The sequence below is a fragment of the Neopelma chrysocephalum genome, unplaced genomic scaffold (genome assembly GCF_003984885.1).
Source record: "Neopelma chrysocephalum unplaced genomic scaffold, ASM398488v2 Primary Assembly neopelma1_61b, whole genome shotgun sequence".
NCBI lineage: Eukaryota > Metazoa > Chordata > Aves > Passeriformes > Pipridae > Neopelma > Neopelma chrysocephalum.
The window spans coordinates 13774421-13798032 of NW_020897717.1; the positions used below are offsets into that span (position 1 = coordinate 13774421).

Below are 23612 nucleotides of genomic sequence, written 5' to 3' on the forward strand. Positions count from 1 at the left end.
GTGAGAAAGGAATGTGAATGAGAAAATGTAACTGTGTGTAAACATGTTTATGCAGCTGCATTTTAATGTAACTTATTATTGGAGCACTCTGCTTAGAGAATGAAACTTTTATAGCTGAAGACAAGCTATTAAAAAATCCTTCAAAACATTGTAAGCTGTAGATAAATCAGAAGTATAGATACGCAGTTCTGCTTCCAAATTTATTTGTATTTTTAACAAGTTTTCTTGATATTAGTATTTGAAAACTATTTGAGATGCCAATAAAACTGTCTTATAAACTTTCCTTATTAAAGCATTTTTGCAGATTATTAAATCTGATATTTTCTTCTGTTTTTCATGATTAATACACAACTTTGGTTTTTATTTTAGTAATGTAAATAATTTCATCCAGTGTGGGGAATTTTAAAACTTAATAGCTTTTCAAGACTTTTGTGTGATGTGGGACTTCAGTTACTGTGGAGCCTCAGATACGCATTTCAGTTCAGAGTACATGTGGTTTGGAAACATGGAAGATAAAAGGGTTTTGTCTATTAGATCTCCACTGAAAAAATCATTGAATTTATGTATTTATGCTCTGTAAGTAGACAAAATAAGACAGTCTTATATGTCATAAAACTCAACCTTCACATGATCTGATTTAAAATCTCAGGATCTCAATGAAAAAAGTTAGATAAATACTGCTAGTGTCTTGTTGCAGTTGGGGGAGGTGGGGGCAAGGCTGTAAAATGTCATTATCATATTTCGAGAGCTTTTTAAAGAAATCAATAAAGGAAATAGTTTAGAATCAGGCTGTATTTGTTTACAGATTCATACTGAACTGACTCTTTAATTACACTAGGGACTGAGAGCACATTGTTCTAGGCACCTCATGAACAATGAAAGACCCTCTTTTGCGCCCAGAAATTTATTTCTGTGCTTCAACCTTTGGTGTTATCTGAGATGATGTGACTTTAAATGTCCAGTTTCCAGAATATTAAAAAGAATGTGTTGGTATCTGTTTTATTTAATGTCATGTGGAGAGTTTAAATTTTCCAAATCCAAGCCAGAAGTCATTTGCTTATCTTAAAAAAAAAAAACAAAACCAAAAAAACCCAACCCTCCCCAAAAAAAAACCCACCACCAAAAAAAAAAAAAGAAAAGGAAAAAAAAACAAGCAAAGAAAAAAACTACTCCTAAAACCCCCCAAAATGCCAAAGAAACTAAACAAAAAAACAACAGTGAAAAACCCCACCTGAATAGAGTGAGCATGTCTTAACATTTCCCCTGTCACTAGTGCTGGAGAAAAAACTGCTTTGCAAGGCTTAAAGATTTTTCAGCCTGCAAAGTCACTTAATTCTCAGCCTTTCTCAAGGTTATCAATTATGGAAGATTTTGTGGTGAAGTCTGGGTGAGTGGAAGCTGGAGAAGGACAGTCAATTCACGTCATCTATTGATCAGACAGTATTTCATCCTTGTGGAGTCTGAAAATGGAGGACTCAATACTTAAGGCTTCTGCCTTAGACATATAATGATACTGAATCAGTTTTGCTCATATTACAAGCTATGTTTATAAGAAGGTCTGTCTTCTCCACTTCAACGGGAAGAAAAAAGAGTGTATAGAAGAATACCAATGTAAGAGGATGTTAGTTTTTGTATTTAATATCTTTAATTAACTTCCTTTTCTTCATCCTGTATCTCAAATAAATAAACCCACACATCTAAGTACCAGTTTTTCATTGCTAGGTGCTTTTGGGTGTATATTTTACAATATTCTCTTTTGTCTCTGGATGGGTAACTTACATTGTGAATTAACTCCAATGCTCAGAGGCTCCCTGATGCCAGTTTTGAAAGTTTCCTTCTCCATTTCCTTACAAACACAGCCGTTCTCTTTTCAGGCTCAGTTTATGTCTAGGAGAAGACAACTCCAATCTGTGTGGCTACAGTCTCAGATTAGCCTGTTCGTGTCTTCACCTCATGTTTCTGGATGGAGGAGCATGTGGGAGTCCCATGTAGGCACTTTTGGATACCTCTGCAAAATTGTCAGGTGTGACAATCTGTGGCAGTCTAATAATCTCTGATGGTAGACCTAATAATCTCTGATGGATCAAGCTGACTCAGCCCAAATCACTTCCTCAATACTGTGCTGGCACATCCCATGTGCTGCTAGAATCTGGAAGATCCCAGCATGTGCCCTCTGTGCCTCTAAATAATTAAAATAGGTGCTGTTATCTTAGTAATACTTCAAGTGCTGCACAAAAATATACTTTAGTATGAAAAGTAGTAAATGAATGGTCGGTCCCTACCATATTTCTCCTGCTACATTGTTTATTTTAAATGGCATTTGGTAAATTGCCTGCTGCAAGTACTGGGCTGTAGCATGTAAGAGGCAACAGAGAATATTGCGTCCAAGAAAAAGAAACACCAGCCAGGAAATTCTGTAGGTGGATAGGAATTGTAATAAAAATTCAGTGTAGCTATAATAAAATACGTGCAGAGTACATGTGCCACGTGCAGAACTCATTTTGTCATTTTAACCTCTAATTGGCTCTTTTATTCCATACTCCCTTGCTCTCCCCAGTTCATTAGCAATTCAGCAGAATTCCTACAGCACCTCTGGTCCCCTCTGTCTGGCCTTCAAGGATTTCAGAAGCCTCTGGGCTTCTTCCCTGAGGACTTGCTTAGTCCTTCAGCATGAATTTGTCCCCAGAAAACCCCAGACTTCTGCCAGCTCTCTTATTAACATCCAACACTGTTGAAGTCTTTCAGCTTCTTCTGAATCTCTCTTTTAATCTTGAAGAGAGTGACACTGTGATGAGAAAAAGCCGTGGTTAATATCATATTAAGCTCAGAAGGGCAGGTGAAGGCATCCAGCTAAGAGAAAGTACAGGGCACAGCTGCACCTACAGCGGTGCAAAGGTGGCAGCTCTTGATCATGGGCAGCCAAAGGTGGGAGAAGTGACTGACACTGGCATTGCCTGGTGTCTCCAGTTTAGGAGAGGCTACGAAAGGGTCATGGCCAAGTAATTGCAGCTCTTTGGGTCTTATTGGAGGAGAGAGAGTGGTTAAACTTGATGCATTACAACACAGTGTGTCAGCCCTGCTCTGTAAATACAAGCTTTGGGGTTTTTTAGGCTCATCTTCTTATATATTATACAGGCTGTAGTTCCTTTGAATATCCAACATGGTTATCATCATAACACTATTTACTATTTTCCTAAGTATTGCATATAGAGTTCTGGGAACTCTATTGGTATTTTTACTAGTACTTGATTTTGTTTGTTAAGCATACCATGAAAAATGTTATTTTAAAATCTCAGTTAAAAAAGAACCAAACCACCATGATAGAAAAATGGGCAAACCATCTCTTATGATAACTAAGTTTAAAGAATTTTTCTCTGATCAGAACATGAAAAGTACTTTTGTTTACCCAGAGCAGTGTGTCTGTCTTCAAGGGGTTGAAGTTAAAATCACAAATTTTTGAGTCATCCACAAAATCTAAAAACTAATAGTTTTTAAAGATGGCATAATAGTCAAATTTTATTCTGCTTATTGTCTCTTTACTGTGTAGCAAAACTTTGAGAGTTTGTTGTATGACAGAAATTCTATCACTTGTAAAATGTATTGGTAGATCCATAGGTAGGTGGAACTTCCTGATGCATGGAGCATCATATTGACTTAAACCAGGGCTGAATTAGTAATGCAGATATCCTGCAGATTCTCTGTGTAGATGCATTTCCAGGCAGTGAATAGAGCAGAGTGTTATTTCTCTTCTGCAGGCTTCCACGATCAAATTTGACGTCCCTGGTCTGCCTTGAATCGGTCAAAATTCTTCCATCCTTTCCCACCTTCCCCCAGTTTTCCTGTACCTGCACTCCATATGGTGCAGAGCTCAATTTATTTCCTAATCACTTGCAAATAAAAAAGTCAGCATTTGTCTGATGTTGCATTTAAGTATGATGCAGAAGGGGATGTTAAAGGATGTATGATGGAAGTGTCCATACTAGGAATGTGCTGGTGGGACACTGCACAACTGCATCTCTGCAAGGCTGGAGTGTAGCGTGGGGGAAAGGTTTCTTAGCTCTTGGTGTTGAGTTTGGTTTTCAGACACTGTAGAGGGAATAATCGACCATGAGTCTGTAATTCAAATATATGATACACTATTTAAATCCCATTTGGACAGGAATAATTTTATTAAGCATAACCTATGAACATACATTATACATTCATTTTACGGTTGTTCTTTGGAACAAAGTATCTGCAGTAAATTTATGTAATAAGAAATTATTTTCTGCAGTACATATAATCAAAGAGTTTTAATAGACTAATCCTTTAGATTTTTATAGTACTTTTCCTTCTAGATATAAAAGCACTGAGCAAATATTATGTGCCTCTTGTCACTTCTTTGAGGTGGTTAGCAAATACAAGGGATACAGTATCTGCAGTGAACTGATGCACAGTAATATTTACACATTTAAGAAATACTTTTATTAGTAGATATGTTTGTCAAAAATATGTGGAATTGTGTCACTTTGGAAAAGTAACTTTGAGATTATTCTTCTGATGCTCCCAGGATATATTATGCATTTCACATATTCAGAAAGTGAACACTATTGTAGTGCTGTATTCATTTTGAATTATGGTTGAAAGTTACCTGCTTTGTGGTGGTGCTCTTTTGCTCGATAAATATATTTGAGTTTCTTATATAAGAACTATCCTGGATTGTTGGCAGTGAATGGCTCTACCTTACAATAAAATCAAGTTTTCTGTTAAAGAATCCATTAATGTGAGAAAAACGATGTTTTAAATAGGATGGAGAGTGTGGGGGAGATGAGACAAGGCAACTGATGCCAGTGAAATTTTCCAGTTGAAGCTCAATGAGAAAGTCAAGGAAGACTGGTTTAAAAAAAAAAAGTTTCCCCTTAAAAGTGGGGAAGCAGCACGGTTTCTCACCACCTGCTAAAGACCTTATCCAATGACTAGGAAGAGCTGCCATGTGTGAAAACGTGGACCAGAATTGGGATGCATAATTCTAAGGTCACACTAAGGGAAACTGAGCCTCAGTGTTTCCTTTGGTTAGATTTGTTTGCTTTACAAAGAGTAAAGATGCTTATAGATGAGAAATTCCTTTTGCTCCAGCCACTTCAACTTGATCCTGAAATCAGAGCTCCTTTCAGCAGAGGGGAAGGAGAGCATTTCTAAAAGCCTGTCAGCTTTTTGGATTGTGACCATGGAGTTTTCAGCTTTTTGCATCGTCTTTAATAATTAAGTTTGTATTTATAATAAGTCTTATAGAAATGTATCTGAGAAGTATGTGGAGATGGTAACTTTTGAACTATCCGGTCTTCAAGTGCTCAGGTGTGGAAGATGCTTCTTTAGGTACAAATACCATGAAATCTGGTGGGGTAAAAACACCTTTATCCTGTTGTGGTTTTTTTATTATTGTTGGAGGTCTGTTAGAGATTTGTAGCCACAGAGCAATATTTTGTAAGAAATGCCTGATGAAGGAAGAGCTTGGGGCTCGGGGACAAGCCATTGCTGGGAGCTAGTGAGTGCTGGAATGAGTTTGAAAAGCACTCCAGATGACCCTCGGTGCTGTTTTCGGTCTCCCGCTTTCCTCAGCTCTTTCCCCTTCCAAATATATTGGTGGCAAGGTGATGCCACTTGTACTTTCCACGTAGGCGTGTGCTCGGAAGCCTGACGAGGAGCCCGCGGGTCGCAGCGCCGCGGTGGGCGCCGGCAGGTGAAGCTGCAGCGCTGGGCTCAGATCCCCCACCAGCCTCCGCCAAACCAGACCCGAGGGGGCTGGGACCGAGGGCGGGAGCGGCCCCGGGACTCCCGCGGCAGCAGGAGCGGCGCAGGGAGGAGCCGTCGGGCGCTGCCAGCGCCGTGACCTGCCGCGGGGAGGGGCGGCCCGGCCCGGCTCCCGGCACGGCCCCGACCGGCTCTGCCCGAGCTGCGCTCCCCGCCTGCGGCCACTGTGGGGGCGAGCGGCGGAGCGGGTCCGGCTGTGGAGGAGCGGGAGCGTAGCCGTGGGATACCTGGATCGAGAGGGGGCTGCCACCTCCTTCCTGCCGATCTGCTCCGGCGAGCGGCTGGTGAGTGTCGAGAGGTGCGTCCCGTCCGGTCGCTTTGGACGTGGCCGTGCGCTCAGAAAGCGTGAGGATGTAGGTTTAACTTGGTGGGTGCAGGTTTAACTTAGTGCGTGCCTTCAGTTTATTTACGCTGCCAATGCTACTTAGTAGCGCAAGTAGACTCCTGGGCTTGTGAAAGACTGCAGCCGGGTAGAAGTGCCGGAGAGCTTAGCCCAGGACCGTGCTAGCGCTGAAGAGCGCGGTGAGAAAAGCAAAGCGCCCCCCGACTCCAGATCCGGCTCTTTAAACAGATGCGCTGTGATAAAAGTGGTATAGGAGGTTTATCATTTGACCTTCGGAGCGCGGCTCAGCAAATGGGAGACTTAAAACCAACTCATGCTTGGGAAATGAAGCTTTCAAAGAAAATTATTGCTGGACTGCCAATGTAAAACTGCTTTGCTGTGTTTTCTGTCGCTAAATGCAAAGAATGCCCTGTATTTATCAAATAGGTGTGACTGCTGATGTATACCTGCCTGATGTGCCCTGACATTCTCACTGCTTTTTTTAATATACAGTAATTGTGAAATTATGTTAGTAGTTCTGTTAAAATGTGAAGAAAAGTGCTATTATTAGTAACAATTCTTTAAAGATGTTCAAACATAGCTTTTAAATTTGGATAGAAAACAAAAAATCTGATTCTAAGCAGATGGTTGAGAGGTTTCTTAACCTTTTATGTAATGCTGATATAGTCGTGGTGATGGTAGGTAGAGCTGGGGCTGTATCCTGAAGAGTGTTTGTTGCTTTTGTGTCCCTTTGCAGCTGTAATAATTTAAATGTTAATCCCACAGCGTGATGAAGTAAGAACCTGTGGAACTTTCAATGCAAGTAACTCTTCTTGCATCCAGAAGGAGACATATTTTGGTTTCCCTCCCCCTCTGTGTAAGCAGGATTAGAGCTATTTTTGATCAGAATATTTGCAATTACAAAAATTTAAATGTCTTTCCTATGGTAATGGAAAGTCAGTAAATTGTGTAAATAAGATTTGGTGCGATGACAGTGTGGCAGTTGTAAGCAGTGTTTGGGGGTTATTTTAACAGCTTTCTGTGCTCCTAAACTGTGCTGAGATATACCTGTTTTCCAGAACTATGCACATTTTTTCTTGAAGTGGTATGGTTCCAATCATTTCTGCTTGTAGCTATATCTCATTCCAAAACTCAGAGTATTTGAAGCTTTTTTGGACTTTCTTAATACATTTTTTTTTCCATTTTCCCTACATAGATATGCTTCGGGGGTCTTTTTGGTTTTTTTTGTTTGGGGTTTTTTAAATAAAACTTTAGGATCATACAAAAAGTCTGGAAAAGAATTCAGGTCTCTTTGTTGTTGCATCTACCTATAGTTTAATTATATTTATTGTAAATTTTGATTTTGGAAAGGTTTTGTAGGTAAAGCATTGCAATCGATTTCTTTAGTCAGAGCCCTGCAAATGATTTTTAGAAATGGTCTGCTGTTGTTTTGCTGCCTGTGCCAGGAAAACTAACTTTAGCTTAAAAGAAAAGCAAAATCTATTTCTGAAGGACTGAAGAATACTGGTTTTCCCACCCTTTGCAGTCTCTCCCAGCTCCCTCACCCCACAGCTGTCGCTGGTGGGTCAGTTCATGTGCCAGCTTGGCAGTGCTGGTTTGCCAGTGCCCAGCTGTACATGAGCTGTGGTCCTGGCATGGTGACATCTGGAAACTCCCTGTCACAGGAATTGCAGTTCCCAAGCCAGCCTGCGACACAGGAAATGAGCTCATGGTGTCTCAGGTTCGGGAAGGGACAGCTCAACCTCACAGGCTGTGTAGGCAGATGGCAGGGATAGCTGCCTCTCAAAACACTTGGAGGAGGGGAAATTCCCCTTCTACAAACATCTTCTGCTTCATAATTGTCTTCTAACCTTATGGTACAAGTACTTAGATTGCTGAAAATCTGCTTGTTAATAGGACAACATTAGTTGATAAAGCGAGTATTTATAGACTGTGCAGAAAATAAACTGAGCATAATGGAATTTCTCAAAAATAGGAGCTACATTGTATCAATCCTCAAAGTGAACTGGCTGCATTAATAAATGTATCAGGTAAACTTCTAATAAGGGAAGAAAACTAGAATCGTGCTAATAAAATAAGAATTCAGGACTCTTCTAGAAGCTGAAATACATATATTTCATATACTTAAAATACCTGGGGGGGGAAGGAAAAGACAGGCTTGGCTTGTTCTGGGAAGTGTCTGTATTTTGTACAGTGAAAGCTTTTCAGAGAAGACCTGGTGGTTAACAGCTGAAATGGAAAAGCAAGAATTGGGGTATTGAGAGAAACCAAGCACCACATATGATAGCACTGGAGTAAGAGCTGGAGAATTTGAAAAATGTCTAGCTGAGAGCCAAAATGGAGATCAACAACCATAAAACATTAAAAAGCTGTTTGACTTGCTAAAGACCATTGCAATGATAGATAACTAGACATCTCCCATAAAGCCCGGTATCAAACACCAGGCACCACCTGTTACTCCTGAGACGACTGAGAAAAAGCAAAGATACAAAGAATTTTGGTAATGTGAAGGAGGAGAAAACCCTCCTTGAGAGTTGCTGTGCACTGGCTGGCACAGCAAGCAAAGTCTGGAGAGGATTAAACTGAGTTTACAGATTGTGAGACCATGTAACCCATTTCCCACATTTAAAAACTTTAGTGTCTTAAGGGACTACAGGGCCACTATAATATTTCATCCAGAATGAGGCTGACAGGTAGTGCAGGGATTGTTAAATGTTTCTTATTTCAAAAATGCACTGCTTCTAGGATCTGGCTGGTTTTGATGAAATTCTAACATAAAAAGATGTTTTTGTTACTTCACATATCGTGTTTATCTCAGAACCATGGTGCTTTGTAGCTGACAGATCTGCAAAGTCCATAAAACCTGGACTGGTCCAGCTGGCTGAGTAGTGCAATGCCGACTACAGATGAAAGGCTTTAGATAACTTTTAAATGAAATTTGAGTTTTGTCCTACCTTAAATGAAAAATGTAAAGTTTTATAACAGATTACTTTTGGTTTTGTGCAAGGTACAGATTTTGGTTTTTGGGTTTTTTTCCTATATGGTTAAAGCAATCCTCAGCACTTGGCCGTTTGTCATCTTCTAAAGATCTATAAATTATCTGTACTAGTATACTGGGTTTCCACTACGTCATTCCCTCTTGGATTTGCACTTCTATCATTCCCAATGAGTCCAGATGGGATTTGTTGAACCAATGTTGTTTTAAGTCTGGCGTTTTGTTTTTTTTAAAAAGAAACTTAAATCAAAGAAAAATTCTTTCAGTTGCAGCCAAAGGAACAGGTGAACTTAATCCAACTCTAAAAAGAACACGCTAGTTGGGCAGCACCAAATCCTACATAGTTTCAGTGTGGCACAGCATTACTTTATTTCCTCAAGGGCTTGCAATGCAGTTGGCAGATGTCTGCTGGGTAAGCTGCGTTCATTGTTAGCTCCACAAATAATAGATGGATTACTCCATAAAACCGTCACGAAGTAATGTTGCCTTTGCAGACCATGGTACTTTCCAGATACAACGCTCTTCCGAGCTGTTGTTTTGAACTGCGTGGCTGAAGTGCTTTCTGAGCACTTACTCTTATCAAGCACACAGTAATTAAAGATGATTCTAATTTTCTTCCCTTAGCAGTCCAGCTGGCATAATTTCTAAAGAGATGATCATGTTTAAAATACCTTGTGTCCATCTAGAGAGGTGGGTACCTAAGTGGGATGTATTAAACATGTAGGTTAACACTTTTTCTGATTATATTTAGTCTTCTATTAAGTTGGGCTGCCTGCATTAAAAACTGTGTTTTCTCATTATTCAGAATACCTGTCCAACTGCTCCAGAGCTTTCAGATTTAAATTCTCATAAGTGAAAACCCCACCTTATTGGAGAATACCAAATCCTAAAGCAGTCTGAGGAATGCAGCAAAAATAAACATTGAAAGAATACAGACTTCCCAAAGACTGCATTGTCAAAGATTCTTATTTTTAGGTTTTTTTCATTATGAACATGTTCTTTGATTTCCCATGCCCACTTCTTATTAAAATCTGACTGTGCTTTTAGTTGTTGCATTTTAACTGACTTATTTGCTCATCCTCTAAAGGAAAGATTCTCGATTAACTGTTTCCTTAGGTCATTGTTAAATCTCTCAGGAAGTTCCCACTCACTGCAGTTGTGGCAGAGGAGACAAAATACAACAGAGAGATAAAAACGTAATCTAAGAATATATTTTAGTGTGACAGCTGCAGGTGAAGTTTTGCTGTCAGTGGATTTGCAGTCACTTCTGTAGAGCGTGACACAAATGAAGTACCACTCTACAGAATTTTTAATACCCTTAAACGCGAATGAAACCGAACTCAGATGATATTAGACTTGTTAAATTACATAACTGTCTTGCATTTCTTTAAAAAAAGAAAAGCTACTGAACCAAATGAAAATGTACAGCCCAGCTCACATTCTAGAGAATTGAGTCCCAGTTCTTCTTAGCTATGACTGAATGAAATACTTAATCAGATGGCTACCTTAGCATGCAAAGTAGTCTGTCTTACTTTATTATTGAAAGAAGGTGCTTCCATTGCCTTGCTCAGAGATGCCATGGAAGTGGACAGAACTCAGTAGTTTCTCAGGGCTTAGGAAAAAGGAAGAATCAGCTTGATCTGTTAAAATTTTTATAGCTTGAAATGGTTAATGAATAGCTTGTTCAACAGGAGAACAAAGGAAGAATTATATGTTGTGGTACTGATGATCTTTTCTTTGAATTTACTAGTTCTAAAAAGTCTTTCTGAAGACAGTGTTTAAAACAAAAGGTATGTGGGTAGATATTACATCCATTGAAAATAAAGCATTTTATCTTTGATCATATTAAATGGAAGCTGCTGGGCTGTCTGGAACAAAAGTTATTAATTCCCATGTCAGTGTTCTCAAGAGGCACAGATACACCAAAGGGCCCAAGCCTGTGTGTCTGTGTTGGGATTGCCCAGCTGCCATGGGCACAAGTCAGCTTGCATCTCTGTTTGGAACGTGTCTGCCTTGTGCATAAATGTGTGGTTTCCTTTATAAAGTGATTTGAAACAGCTACTAAAAATTACGTGTTGGTATCTCAATTGCTGCATGCTGCAGGTGTTATGGGCCTAAAGCCAAAGGATGGTGGGTCTGTCTTCTTGAAGGTCTAGATGTTTGCAGTATCTCCATACTTTATTTTCAGTAATTCCAGTAGACGGTAACTTTGATCAGTGTACAGCATTTCAAGTGGTGATTTGGATGTGTGAAACTAATTTAGAAACAGAAATGTAACAGCATTGCCTATCTCTTATGTGAGTGAATGTGAAAATAAGCAGCCAGAAATTCCTAAAATGCTGCCAGACACCTCGAGAGGAGCCTTCTCTGCCTTGATGTCCAGCTCTCTCTCTGTCCACTGTGGTTTGAAGTTGCCTACAGCGCAAGGAAAAAACAGACTGTTCAAACACAGCGGTATTTCGTATAACTAATATGTCTCTTCAGACCAAAATGAAGTTCAGCCAGCCACTTGAATTTACTCTCTGTGCTCAGCAGAAAGTCCTCCATGGGCTTGACTTGCCTGGGTCAGGGGAGGGGGTACCCGTCAGGAATGTATGGAATTGGAGGCTGGGAAAAATATGCTTGTCAAGCAGCATATTCTCCTGTTCTGAGTGGTTATCTAAATGAAAGTGATTTCCCAAGGCATCTGGCTCAGCACATGATCTAGAACAAATAGCAGAGGATTAATTTTCATCTCACAAGTGAAGGATTTAGCTCTGTCTAGGGGAGATGCTGTGCGGGGGGCTGCCAGGGGTAGCATTCCTGTCATCAAAGCACTTTCTGCTCAGAATTAGCATTCAGGCAATTAAATGGCTCAGCTGGCTGGGCAGGCTTAGAGGTTTAAGCACTCAGCCAAAGTATCAGGGAAGAAAATGAGTTAGAAACTTCCTTGTTTATCTGCCTTAATCTGTATGTTGTGTCTTTCCACAAAGTTCAGTGTCTGTAATGCAAACCTTGCAATTTGGACTTGGAATGTTGTTGACTAAATTTGGTATTAAAAAGGTAACATTGTTAGCTAAAGAGCTGTTGTGATCGACTGATTCTGGTTTTTAAGGAAGTGTTGATTTATTCTTATAAGTAGTACATAATTAGTGTTCTTTCTTCCTCTTCCTCTTCCTCTTTCTCCTCCTCCCTCACCCAGCCCATCTAACTGGGGTAACAAACTCCTATCTGAGTGTGATGTTTGACTTTTCATGTTATTTAGCAAAATAATGATCTCCAAGTTATTTTAATATTTTACTAAAATAAGATTATAGTTAAGACGGGAGAAATTGGCTGCTGTGAGGACCTCACGCAAGTTTTCATCCTGAGCCATGGTCACTTTTCCAGTGTTAATAGTTCTCATTTATTTACATTTTGCTTGAAAAAGATGAAACTTTAGAAGAAAATCTTTTAATAGCCTTTATTTACAACACAGTACATTTCTTTGCTACCTTTAGAATACATGTCTCTCAGAAGCAAGAGCTTCTCCATCAACAGTAATTCAATCTTGGGATTATTTTTTTGTAAACTTGGGAAAAACATGTGGTTGTATCCTATCTTTTGGATATTCATAACACTCCTGCTAAAGACTTAGTCTACTATTCAGAAATTCTGGTATGTCTGCTGAAGTGGCTTGATTTATTTAAATAAGGTATTTCAAAAGAATGTCTTTAAAAACATGAATATGCCTCATTTTCAATAGAAATTGGAGATAGGAAAGAAGGTTATTGAAGCCAGCACATAAATGATTATTAAACAATCTCTGCTGTGTGGTCCTGTGTCCTGCAGGTTTTCAAAGCACACAGGCAAATTGCAGTGCAAGGTGTGGATGGTTACACAGTTCATACCAAAATCTCTTTTTATAAATAGAGGCTATAACTTAGTCTTGTGCAAAATGATCCTGTTCCCGTGCATCTCAACCATTACTTGTTAGCTGTGTCACAGCTGTGACACTGTCAAATTCATAGACTGTCTATTCATTTGACTCATAGTTTGGTTTAAGCACTGAGAAATTTACATAACTTCACTCTTAACATTTTGTTGAACAAATTTAGGTCCTTCAAAACATCTCTGTCAATGTGGGTGTGATTCCCTTCTATTTCCCTGTGTTGTGAAAAACAAAGATGAGAGCAGAGCTTTACTCACTTTATCCTAAAGTTATTTCTGAGCATCTGAAAACCCTGCAGCTCTATAAACTTGGCTTTTTTTTGTTTCATCAGGAACATCACAGATCCATCGAGGACTCGGAGCATGGCCATGAGCAACGTCAGTGACTCTGTGGTTCTGAGCAATGGCAGCATCTTGTCAAATGCCACTGGCACAGGTATTGTTGCAGCCAATGACGGAGACGCCACAGTCCAACAACTCCCATCCAAGGAAACACCAAGAACAAAACCAAGTCCAAATGGCTGCCTGCAGCTTAATGGTACAATCAAACCATCCTTTCTGCCTTTAGACAACCAAAGAACTCAGCAGATGTTGTCGCAATGCTGCCACCCTTGTCCGTACCATCATTCTTTAAGTAGCCATAACAGCAAGCAAGAATGTAATTCAGTGGTTGGCAGCTCAGCACCATCTCCCATGACTTCGTGCTGCATGCAGCCACACACTGAGTATTCAGCATCTATTTGCCAAAAACACACCCCCGTGTATCAGCCTGCCTGTTGTCTTCAGCCTTCCCCGTCCTTCTGCCTTCACCATCAGTGGCCTGACCATTTTCAGCATCACCCTGTGCAGCAGCACATAGCCAGGATAAGGTAAGCAGATTGCAGTATTTTTTAGTTCTCAGTATGGGTAACCTTTTCCATAATTGTTTAGTTTTCTTACAAAAGTAGAAGATCTAAAAGGAAGATGAACCAAATTTCTTCCCCAGTGGTTTTTACAGGTTAGTCTTTGATGCATTACCAACTTTTTTTTTCCCAAAGAAATCAAGTTGGGAGACTAGTGTTGCAGGGCTGCGTGAATATTCCTGAAGTGAATTAATTCTTTCTAGGTGGGGGAAAAGGCTGTTTTTTTCTTTTTCTTGAGGATTGTTTGGAAGCTCATTAGCTCTTTTACGAGACACAGTGTACACCTATATTGTGTGAAACAAACCAATACAGGAATAGCTAAGAATACACCAAAAGAACCGGTATGTTTGCATAATCTAATCAAAACACACATTTCCTTAAAAAGATGCATTTTAAAGCACATTCAACATTCTAATCATAAGTGTACTGGGTGTTTTTTCTTTGTCAGGTCAGCAGGTTAAGTGTGTTGCCCCGTGCCTTTTTAGCGTATGTTACCTGCTAAACTTTGAAGTTGTGCTTGGATTGAGAAATTTTGGATTGTTCCAGGTTTTACCCCTTTCTATTCTACACTTCATACAAACTTGCCTTTTTATACTTGATAGCTGTGGGGTTCCAGTGACAGTAGTCCCAGCTACAAGGAGCAGCAAACACAAGGAAAATCTTCTACATCCTCCTGGTCCTGGGCAAAATCAGTCAATCCAAGGGACAGTTTCTGAAAACCAAATTCCCTGTTGGAGAAAGACACTTTGAAGATTTTAAGCAAGATTATTTTTTTCTGAGTTGCAGTTGGGCCAAAATGGGTGAATTTTCCTTGGAGTACTAAAAGCTAACCTTCTCCCTGTTCTCCAACATCTGCATCCTTGTTTGAAACTTTGAGCTACAAGTATTTCTCAGTCGTTATAATGATTCTGTCTTGATGAAATATATGAACTAATTTTAAACTTCTGAAAATATCAGACTGGGAAAAATATGTAATGTGGAAAAAGTCAAAGTGAATAAAGCTTTCTTTTCCTTCAGGTGAAAGCAGATGAAAATAAGGATGATAATACAAAGTGCAAGTCAGCTTTCTTCTGCCAGTTATTCCACTTAAAAATGGAAAAAATCTTAGTTGTCGGAACTGCTTGCAATCAGACATGTTTTTTCCACCCCATGCTTGTTTAAATGTCAAGTAAAGATGAAAACTCTCGTATAATTTTGTATGCAAAGGTATGCAGAAGGTCGAGCCATTACAGAATCAGTCAGTCATACTTTTCAAACTGTCAGAATGGATGCACTGATTTCACTGTTTTTCTCCCTGTGCAGCAGGACTGTTAAACTTCATCTGTATTCCACAGTCTTGAGGAAGGGAGAAAATGCAATCCATAAACTGGTTTTGTTCTTTAGCCTATAAATAAGAACAGTAAAAATTTCTTCTGGATATAGTAAAATAACGTTTTCTGTAACACTTCACAAATGCAAAGATTACTTGAACGTCTCTGATTGGGCTCTTGAGACGAGATGTTTTGTTTTTTTCTTCTTGCACTTCCTTACCATAGTACACATTTCTACATGAATGTACATAAATTATAAATGATGATTTATTGTAAATGATTTGTCTTACTGTTAGCAGTCAAAACAAGATGCTATCTGACCTTTAAGGCACCTATACTTATTTAACCAGCTATATGTGTTAGCATACTCTGCATATCCCTATGAAATGATTGCTGTTTCATTTCTGGACTTGCTTCTAGCTAAGGCAATGGAGTACTAAAAAGAATAGGTGATAAATATGTATTCATTTTTTACATGCTCAGGTAACTTTCTGTACACAGAAGAGTAACACTTAGGTGTATGATATTTTTATGTGATCTTTGTTCCACACTCCAATTTTATTGCAGTTTGAGCTTATAATCTGCATAACAGCTTATTCTCCACATATTTTTATTACAAGGCTCATTGGAAATTATCCAGCTTTGTAACATGTGTGCGTTTTAGCAGGGTTGTTTAAAATACACATTCTCATACATTACATTAATTAAATTCAGTGTGTCATCAAATTTAATTAATAATATAATAATAAAATAATAGATTTAATTTTGGTTCTTTGTATTTTTAAAAAATGCATTCAAATATTGTTATAATTTTAAGAACGGGGGAAAGATGTAATTAGATAGAGGTGGATGAACACTCTTTGCAAACTGTATCTCTGACACTTACGGTTCTGGGCAGGTAACCAATTGTTTCAGCACGACAGGTTTTGTCAGGTTTTGAAGCCCAAGGCTTAACATTTGTCAGTGTCCTAATATTAAAGGAATGTGGCTCTTGTATATCATTGCAGATTGGAGTGTGTAAAGACAGATTGAAATAATGCCACAATTGTCCTATTAAAGCTGACTGGATCTGGAATTTTGTAGTTGGGTTCAGCTTTGAAGTTGAAACTAAATTATATGGAAACCTCATCTATACACCCTAACTTGAAAGTCTGGGCAGCTGGTAATCTTTTTAGATTGGTGAAAAAGTCTTGTAGCATGAAAGAAAATATTTTTATTGGTTTGCGACATGATTGTGGCAAAAAATTCTACTGTTAAGGTAAGTAAAATAGGTCAACTGTTAGTTGTAATGATTCTGATTATTTTTATATATTTTTCTGAGGTTAGAAGATCTTGAGTAAAGTTTTTTATGTTATTTTGTAATAGTTCCTGCAAACATGTTCATACCTCTCTTTTTAGTGGGCATATTATGTTGACCACAAAAACACTCTCTGGGAAGTTCTCACCGTCTCTCCCTAACAAAATGCAGTTGTCTGGGAATTTGGTTTGCTTTCTAACAAATAATTTCTAAACTTACCACTTTGGAGCATTGTATGATTAGTGCTTTTCAGTACTGTTGGAAGATTTTTTTTTTCCTACCCTGCTCCTTTGGAGGACTCATGCTGAAGTAACCCTTTTTGCCAGAACACATTTGTGTATCTCAGGAAACCTATGGAGCTTAGAGCCACTGGAAGGTGGGTAGTTATTTCCCCTCCTTTGCTCCCACCTGCTTCTGTAGTCATCAGCAACCTTCAAAGTGGAGCAGAAATGAGGAAAAACAACCAAGTAAGGCTGTCAGTCTTAAGAAGTGGATAAAGCATGAAGACTGATTCATGACAACTGGAAGCACCGAGTTAGGAGCCACTAGGGAAGTGTAAAACTATGCAGCCCAGCAGCATGTTTAGTGGGATGAAAGAAAGATAAAATAAATAATAAAGGGTTGCACATTTTAGGAGAACTAAACACTACAATAAAAAAAAAAACAAACAGAAAATTCTTACAATCTTTCCTGGTATTTTTTGAAATCTATTCTTTGTATAGGAATGTATGCATGTAAATAGGAGTGGAAGAGGAAGAATGTGCAGAGATCATTCTGTAAGTTGTCTCAGGATTGTGGCAGGCATGGGATAACAGTGGTGTTGTCTCTGGTACCAAATTGGATTGATTCTCTCAGACTTTTATGGGAAGTTTTTAATAGGAAAATGCCAGTTAAAAGCTGCCTGTATCCTTCCTAATCTTGATATTCTTTTGGAATCTCTCTTTGATGATAAAATTTAGAAAGCTCAGGTCTATGGACTCGGAGACAAAAGGTAGGGGAGAAGAGGTTGGGAAGCTGTGAAAGAACTGCTGGTGCTGCTGATAAGGAAAATGCTCCAGACTGCCAGTGTGTGTGGTGCTTGCTCTTTTGCAGCATCAAACCAATAAATTCATACAAGTACTCTTTGCTCAGAGCAGATCTGCTTTATATCACCTACTGTTATTTACATTTCAAGACTATACTGTTAATGCTTTTGACTAAAGCAGATAAGTAAAGAGAACTGTTCGGAAAAACATCTGAATTATCTGTGGTAAAAAAGACAGGATAAAAGGACATATGGGATGATCTCTCCACGATCATACAGTCATCTCTAGCTAGAACACACACAAAAAATCTGTTTAAAGCCTCACAGAGTCATTAGTTTGGCTAAAATTTAAGACTTCGGGATATATGTAAATTGCTCCTCATCCCCCACCAGCCTGGTTTGGAGTGTTTAGCTCCCAAAGCTTAGTTAGTTTAAATTGCTGTTTAGTTTTCACTTGCTAGACCAATTTATATTCTAAAGAAGGCAAAAACCAGCGTCGGGAAACTGGTAAAGCATTCATACCTCCAGACTTATAGTGCAGCTTTCTTTCAGTTAGATTTAAACCTTCTTTTGAACTGTTTTGGCATTGCGGATTTATGTGGCGGTTCTGGGATTCTGGGTTCTGGTGTGTCTCAGAGTTCTGTGCCACACACTGTTTAAACAGTACTGCAGATATACTTGAATACTTACACTTCATTTAGTACTTTAAAAAGAAGATCTATAAAAATGAAAAAGTTATGAAGTGAGGGTAGAACACTACAACTCCCTCTTTCCCATTTTGTATTTTCCTTCTGGTTATTTCACATAAAGATTAGAACCAGAAAAAAAAAATCTCTTGTTTTTTCAAAAAGCAAGGGAATGCTTTCCAAATACCAATCTTAATAACAAGACTTTGTTATGAAACAGTTCCCTGCTTGATTCCAGGAAAAGGATAATTGTTATCTAGTACATTCTGCATGGCTTGCAGAGCTGATTATATGTATACATGTGTATAAAATATTTTCAAATATTCTCATTTCAGCAACATTAACTGTTCACAACAACTCCTATATGGAGTTTTTTAAACAACCTATCCTATCTTAATATTTTCCATTTTGAAAGTTGTTAGCTTCTGCTTTATTTGATGCATTAAAAGATATTTTTGTTTTCACTTGTTATATGAAATTGGTACTAATGTCATTTGTACAAAATACGTATGCATATACCGTGTTAAAATGTTAATAAAAGAGACTTTCTGCCTTCCTCTAGGAAGATTAAAGACAGGTGTCTTTAAAAAAGCTCTTTAGGTCAGGTTTCTGAAGATCAGATTTCTGAAACGTTTTATCAAACTTTAGCAAGTAAAAGGCACAAACTGTTACCATCATTTCATTCTGTGTTCAGGATGTTGCAAATCTCTTGGTTCGTGCTGTAGATCTGGAGTTCCTGTATATTGCTAATTTGCATGGAAACAGTACTAATTCTGGCTATATTCTCATTTAAGCCATTTATTCTATGCCAAAATAGGAGTTCTTCCCATAATAAGGAGACTGGAGGCATATGGGAACCACAAACTAGATGCTTCCTTTTGTGTCACAGCATTAATAGCCCGGTGGCTTACTTGGGGATTTTGATGTAGCTGAGAAAAAGGAAAGGGAATGTGAAGCCATCTCATGCATCTGAGTCCAAATGTGGGATTCTTTGTTGTACATTCTTTGTTGTGTTTGTTTGAGCTCTCCCTGTGACCAAATGAACTGGTTCTTTTTTTCTTGAAAATTATTTTTTGTGTCCATCCCATTTGAGCTGTGCTTTCTCATTTTCACACATTTTTATTTTAGTCTTTCATTATCCCATTGTCATTATTTAAGGGGTTTATTCTGTTTTTATTAATTCGTTTACTCTTCCCATGATAATTATTGTGCGTTGCTGGCTGTGCAAACAACATGCTGCACTTTCTAGAGCTGAAGGCAAAGGGGTGACACACAGAGACCAGAATACAAATAAAAATGCCATTTGTAATTCAGTGGCTGAACAAATTAAAAATAGCATGCCTAGAAAAATATTAAGTGCACTTAAAAAAACCAACCCTCATTCGTTGGGCTGTCCACGGGATTTTTGCAGGCTTTTAATTTTACTAAGTAGGCGTTAGTATTTGTCTAGACTTCAGATTGCTTTGAATCAAGCATTTTTGCCATAGGAAAAAGATACTTAGAAGGTTCCTGCTCTGGTCTGAGTGCAGCTGAGTACCAGCCTGGCCATGTTTTGCTCTGCAGGCCCTGCTACTTACAGGCTCCAGGTTCCATGTGTGGTTGAAGATGAATTTCCTGTGCCCTGTATCCTTCACCTTTCCTTGAACAAAAGAAGACCTCGCACATAACCAGCAATCTGCTGGGCCTTTGAACTCGTCTTCAGAAGATGTAAAGCTGATAATATGAGGGAAACCATAAAAAGCATGGGGCCGTTCTTTTGTGCTAAATTGACTGGAAAACCAGCATCAGCTGTGTTCACTCTTGAAAAGAACTAATAGGTGGAAATTTTGAAATTACTTTTAAAACTGAGCATTTGCATACATTTATTTAGAAAAAAACCCACCATGGCAGAACAACCAAAATGATGGCAGTTTGTTGGAATGTTTTGACCATGTTTAGTTGTTCTCAAATACTTTTAATTCAATTGGAGGTTGTGGTAAGGTTCAAATGTGAATAAAGACAACAGTAGACAACAAAGAGCAAAAGTCTAAACTATGTTTGGCCAGTGACCTGATTTTCAGCACTTAAAGAGATGGGTTTTGAAAGATTTGGGTAATTCTACTTAAAAGTTTTCAATCTTCCTTTATGATGGGGGAAGGGGCAGAATGAGAAGCATTGACTTTGAAAAGCTCTTTATGAGTTGCTATAATTGTCTCTGTCTCTAACTCCTTCCAAAATCACTTGTCCTTCCTCTCTGATATGTCGATGTTGTCTTCATCTCCTAGTAAATAATAATAATTGATGTGAATGCTTTTAATTAGTCAGTGGTGCTTGAAGAGCAAAAACATAAACAAAATAAAAACCCAAACACAATGCAAGAGGAAAATACAGAGGGTGCCTGAGTAATTTGGCATTAATTTTGCTACACTAAGATTGCTGTGAGATATCTGTGCAGGATATCTGCTGAATAAAGGAATCTCTAAAGCCTGGACTATCAATGCAAAATAGAAATGCAGTGGTACCACTAACAGATCAGTGCAGGTGAGGGAAGTTATAGGTAGAAATCCTGATGATATTTCAGAGAGCCTGGCCCTTCTATTTGCAAATTAGGGTGTGTTTTGGTTTTTTCCTAATAAAATCATCAATAGATGAATGTACTGGACTAGAAGAGCTTACATGCATCACTTCTCCCACTTCTCCCATATTTTCTGTCATGTTAACAGGATTCCTTTCCGCAAAATTCATACTTTACACTTTCAGTTTGTAGGCTGTTTAGTTTGTTCCATCAAATGGATGAACTTTTGCTAACTTTTTGCTGAACAGTTTTGATTACAAATCTCTTCTATAGCCTGTTTAATCTTGCAGTGCTTTTTTGTTGTCTCAGCTGCAATGCTGGAAACCTTAAATTTTCAGTGAATATTCCCTTTTTTTGCTTGCTTCTTACTGAGCATACAAAACAAATTTAATGTCAGAAGATACAGATGATAATATCTCATTATGTGTGTACAGGTTTTCATCGGTGCCAGTGTAAGCTGAAGAGCCTTCTTTGTGTAATTGCATACTAAATCCTTTTAAATCTTTTAATTGGGTTGAATATACACTTGTTTTATATCACTTAGAAGTTATGACATTCTAAGTGACTAAATTCACAAATGTTGGAACAGCAGTTCAACGCTGAAATATATGTTTGAGGTGAAATACTTTACTAAATTTAGAACAAAGATGCTTAAGTAACAGTACTTTCATTTGCTACAAGAGATAACATATGCAGAAAGATAAAAACTATTGTTTGTACCCATAGTAAGGTGAATAATCTGGAGAAATTTTAAGTGCTTTTAGTCTATCTTGAAGCACGCTCTCTGGTCAAAATGAACAAAAATGAGAACAAAAATGAACCCCATGGTGACTTACATGCACAAATTCTTACATCTGCACAGGAAGGAAGACTGAAGCATGTACCAGTTGAGGTGTGATTTATGACAGTCTGAAGTCTCCCTACGCTGGAGTCAAACTTACATATGCTTAATGTCAGTCATTACTGCCTATAAGAACATTCATTTCAGCCTTTGTGGAGAAATACCGTGATAAAAATAGGCACCCTTGTACATCTCTTTCATTCTTCTTGGTATCATGGAATGGAGTTTTCCTTCTGTGTATGTTGTGATTTCTTGGGTCACATTAATTTCCTGTCTGTCAGAGAAATACAAGATGGGACCGTGACCTTGTGTTGCTCCATTCAACTGGGAAGTGTAGTAAAAAGAGCTTTGAAATAAAATATTTTGAAGGAAGGAACTTTTTGCCAGTAAAAATGCTGAAAACTACTCTAGTCATCATTTAAATCCCAGAACATATCTATTAATTTCACTGTAATTACCAAGAAAAGAAAAAAGACTAATGATTTTATAGTTGTGAAGGATCTTGAAATAATATTAGTCTGCTGCAAATTAGCTGTTGGCTTGTTTTCAAATAATGATTCATGGTGGTATTTTACTAAGCTTTTTTTAATTGTCTTAAATAGTTCAGAACTTTTGTTTAACTTGCCAGGCAGTGCTATATGTGGTCCTGCCCTTAGTGTTTCAGAAGTTAAAGGAATATATATATATATATATATATATATAGCTTCAATTAAACCTTTTGAAGAAGTATATACTTTAAATTGTGTATAAACTATGCCATTTGAAGCTGGGACAATCCAGCTTAAGTATGTTTGATGGCAATTTTCTTATTGACAGTTTTGGAGAAGTGTTTAAAAGTGGCTACACTCATTGGAGAAAAGTTTAGGGAAAGAAGAATAAAAGAAAAGTGTTTATAGGATCTGTATTACTTGGCTCTTTGATATGCTGTCAGATTTTCCTACAGAGAAGATGATTTAATTCCTGTTCAAGATCAAGTAGATGCTATTAAGGAAAAGAGCCAGCTTTCCTAGTAATTGATAATATTTACTCAGTTTTTGAAGATGAAAGAGGGAATACGTTAAAAGTCAGTATTGCAAACGTGAGTTTCTAAGGAATCTTGAACTGAAGACTTGGTAAGTAAATCCTGGGCTCCTGCATCTATATCTTCCATATGGAGCAGCAAGGAAAAGGAGAGGGGAAAAAACCAACAACCCCCTCAGCTTTGGAGGTGATTATAGGAACATTTCAATTTCAAGTCACCTGTATAATATAAATTTATAGACGTTTTAATTTTAGCATGTAATAAATCATGCAAGGATAGAATAGAATAGAATAGAATAGACTATTTCATTTGGAAGAGACCTACAGGGATCATCTAACCCAGCTGCCCAGCGCATTCAGGTCTCATCGAGTTAAAGCATGTTATTAAGGCCATTGTCCAAATGTCTCTTGAGTGCTGACAGGTCTGGGACATCGACCGCCTCTCTGGGAAGTCTGTTCCAGTGTTTGTCCACCTTCTCGGTAAAGAAATGTCCAATCTAAACCTCCCCTGGCTCATCTTTGAACTATTCCCACACATCCCATCACGGATCCTAGGGAGAAGAGATCCTCAAGAAGCTGTAGAGAGCAATGAGGTCACTGCTTAGCCTCCTTTTTTCCAAACTAGACAAGCCCAAAGTCCTCAACCGCTCTTCATAGGACATCACTCCCAGCCCTGTTGCTTGACTTCCAAATGAAAATACACACGTATAGAATGTCAGTATGATTGCATTGACCTTTTGCCATCTCTGATGACTTGATGGAAACGTATTTTCCTGTTGTAATGTGGCATGAGCCAGAAGTTTGTGAATGGGAGATAGCAGAACTACCTGTTACTTTTTCAGAGTGGGTTAATAAAGTTTAATATTGATTTCATAGCAGAAAGGAAATGAATGAAATGTTGGCTTAGTTAAGTACGGAGGGTCTGCCTCACTCTGTAGAGT

At 38.3% G+C, this 23612-nt stretch overlaps 1 protein-coding gene across 3 annotated transcripts in view; it reads left to right on the forward strand.

The window, feature by feature from the left end:
• DISP1 (dispatched RND transporter family member 1) overlaps window positions 1–23612 on the forward strand; it is a 90152-nt gene that overhangs the window by 41958 nt on the left and 24582 nt on the right. For 2 of the 3 annotated variants that reach the window (XM_027681886.1, XM_027681884.1), the window contains exon 2: window positions 13370–13906. In XM_027681886.1, coding sequence (XP_027537687.1) covers window positions 13401–13906 — 506 coding nt within the window. In that variant the 5' untranslated portion in view covers window positions 13370–13400. Of the gene's footprint in view, window positions 1–5965; window positions 6075–13369; window positions 13907–23612 lie in introns of those variants that run through there. The other variant, XM_027681885.1, reaches the window with a different exon arrangement.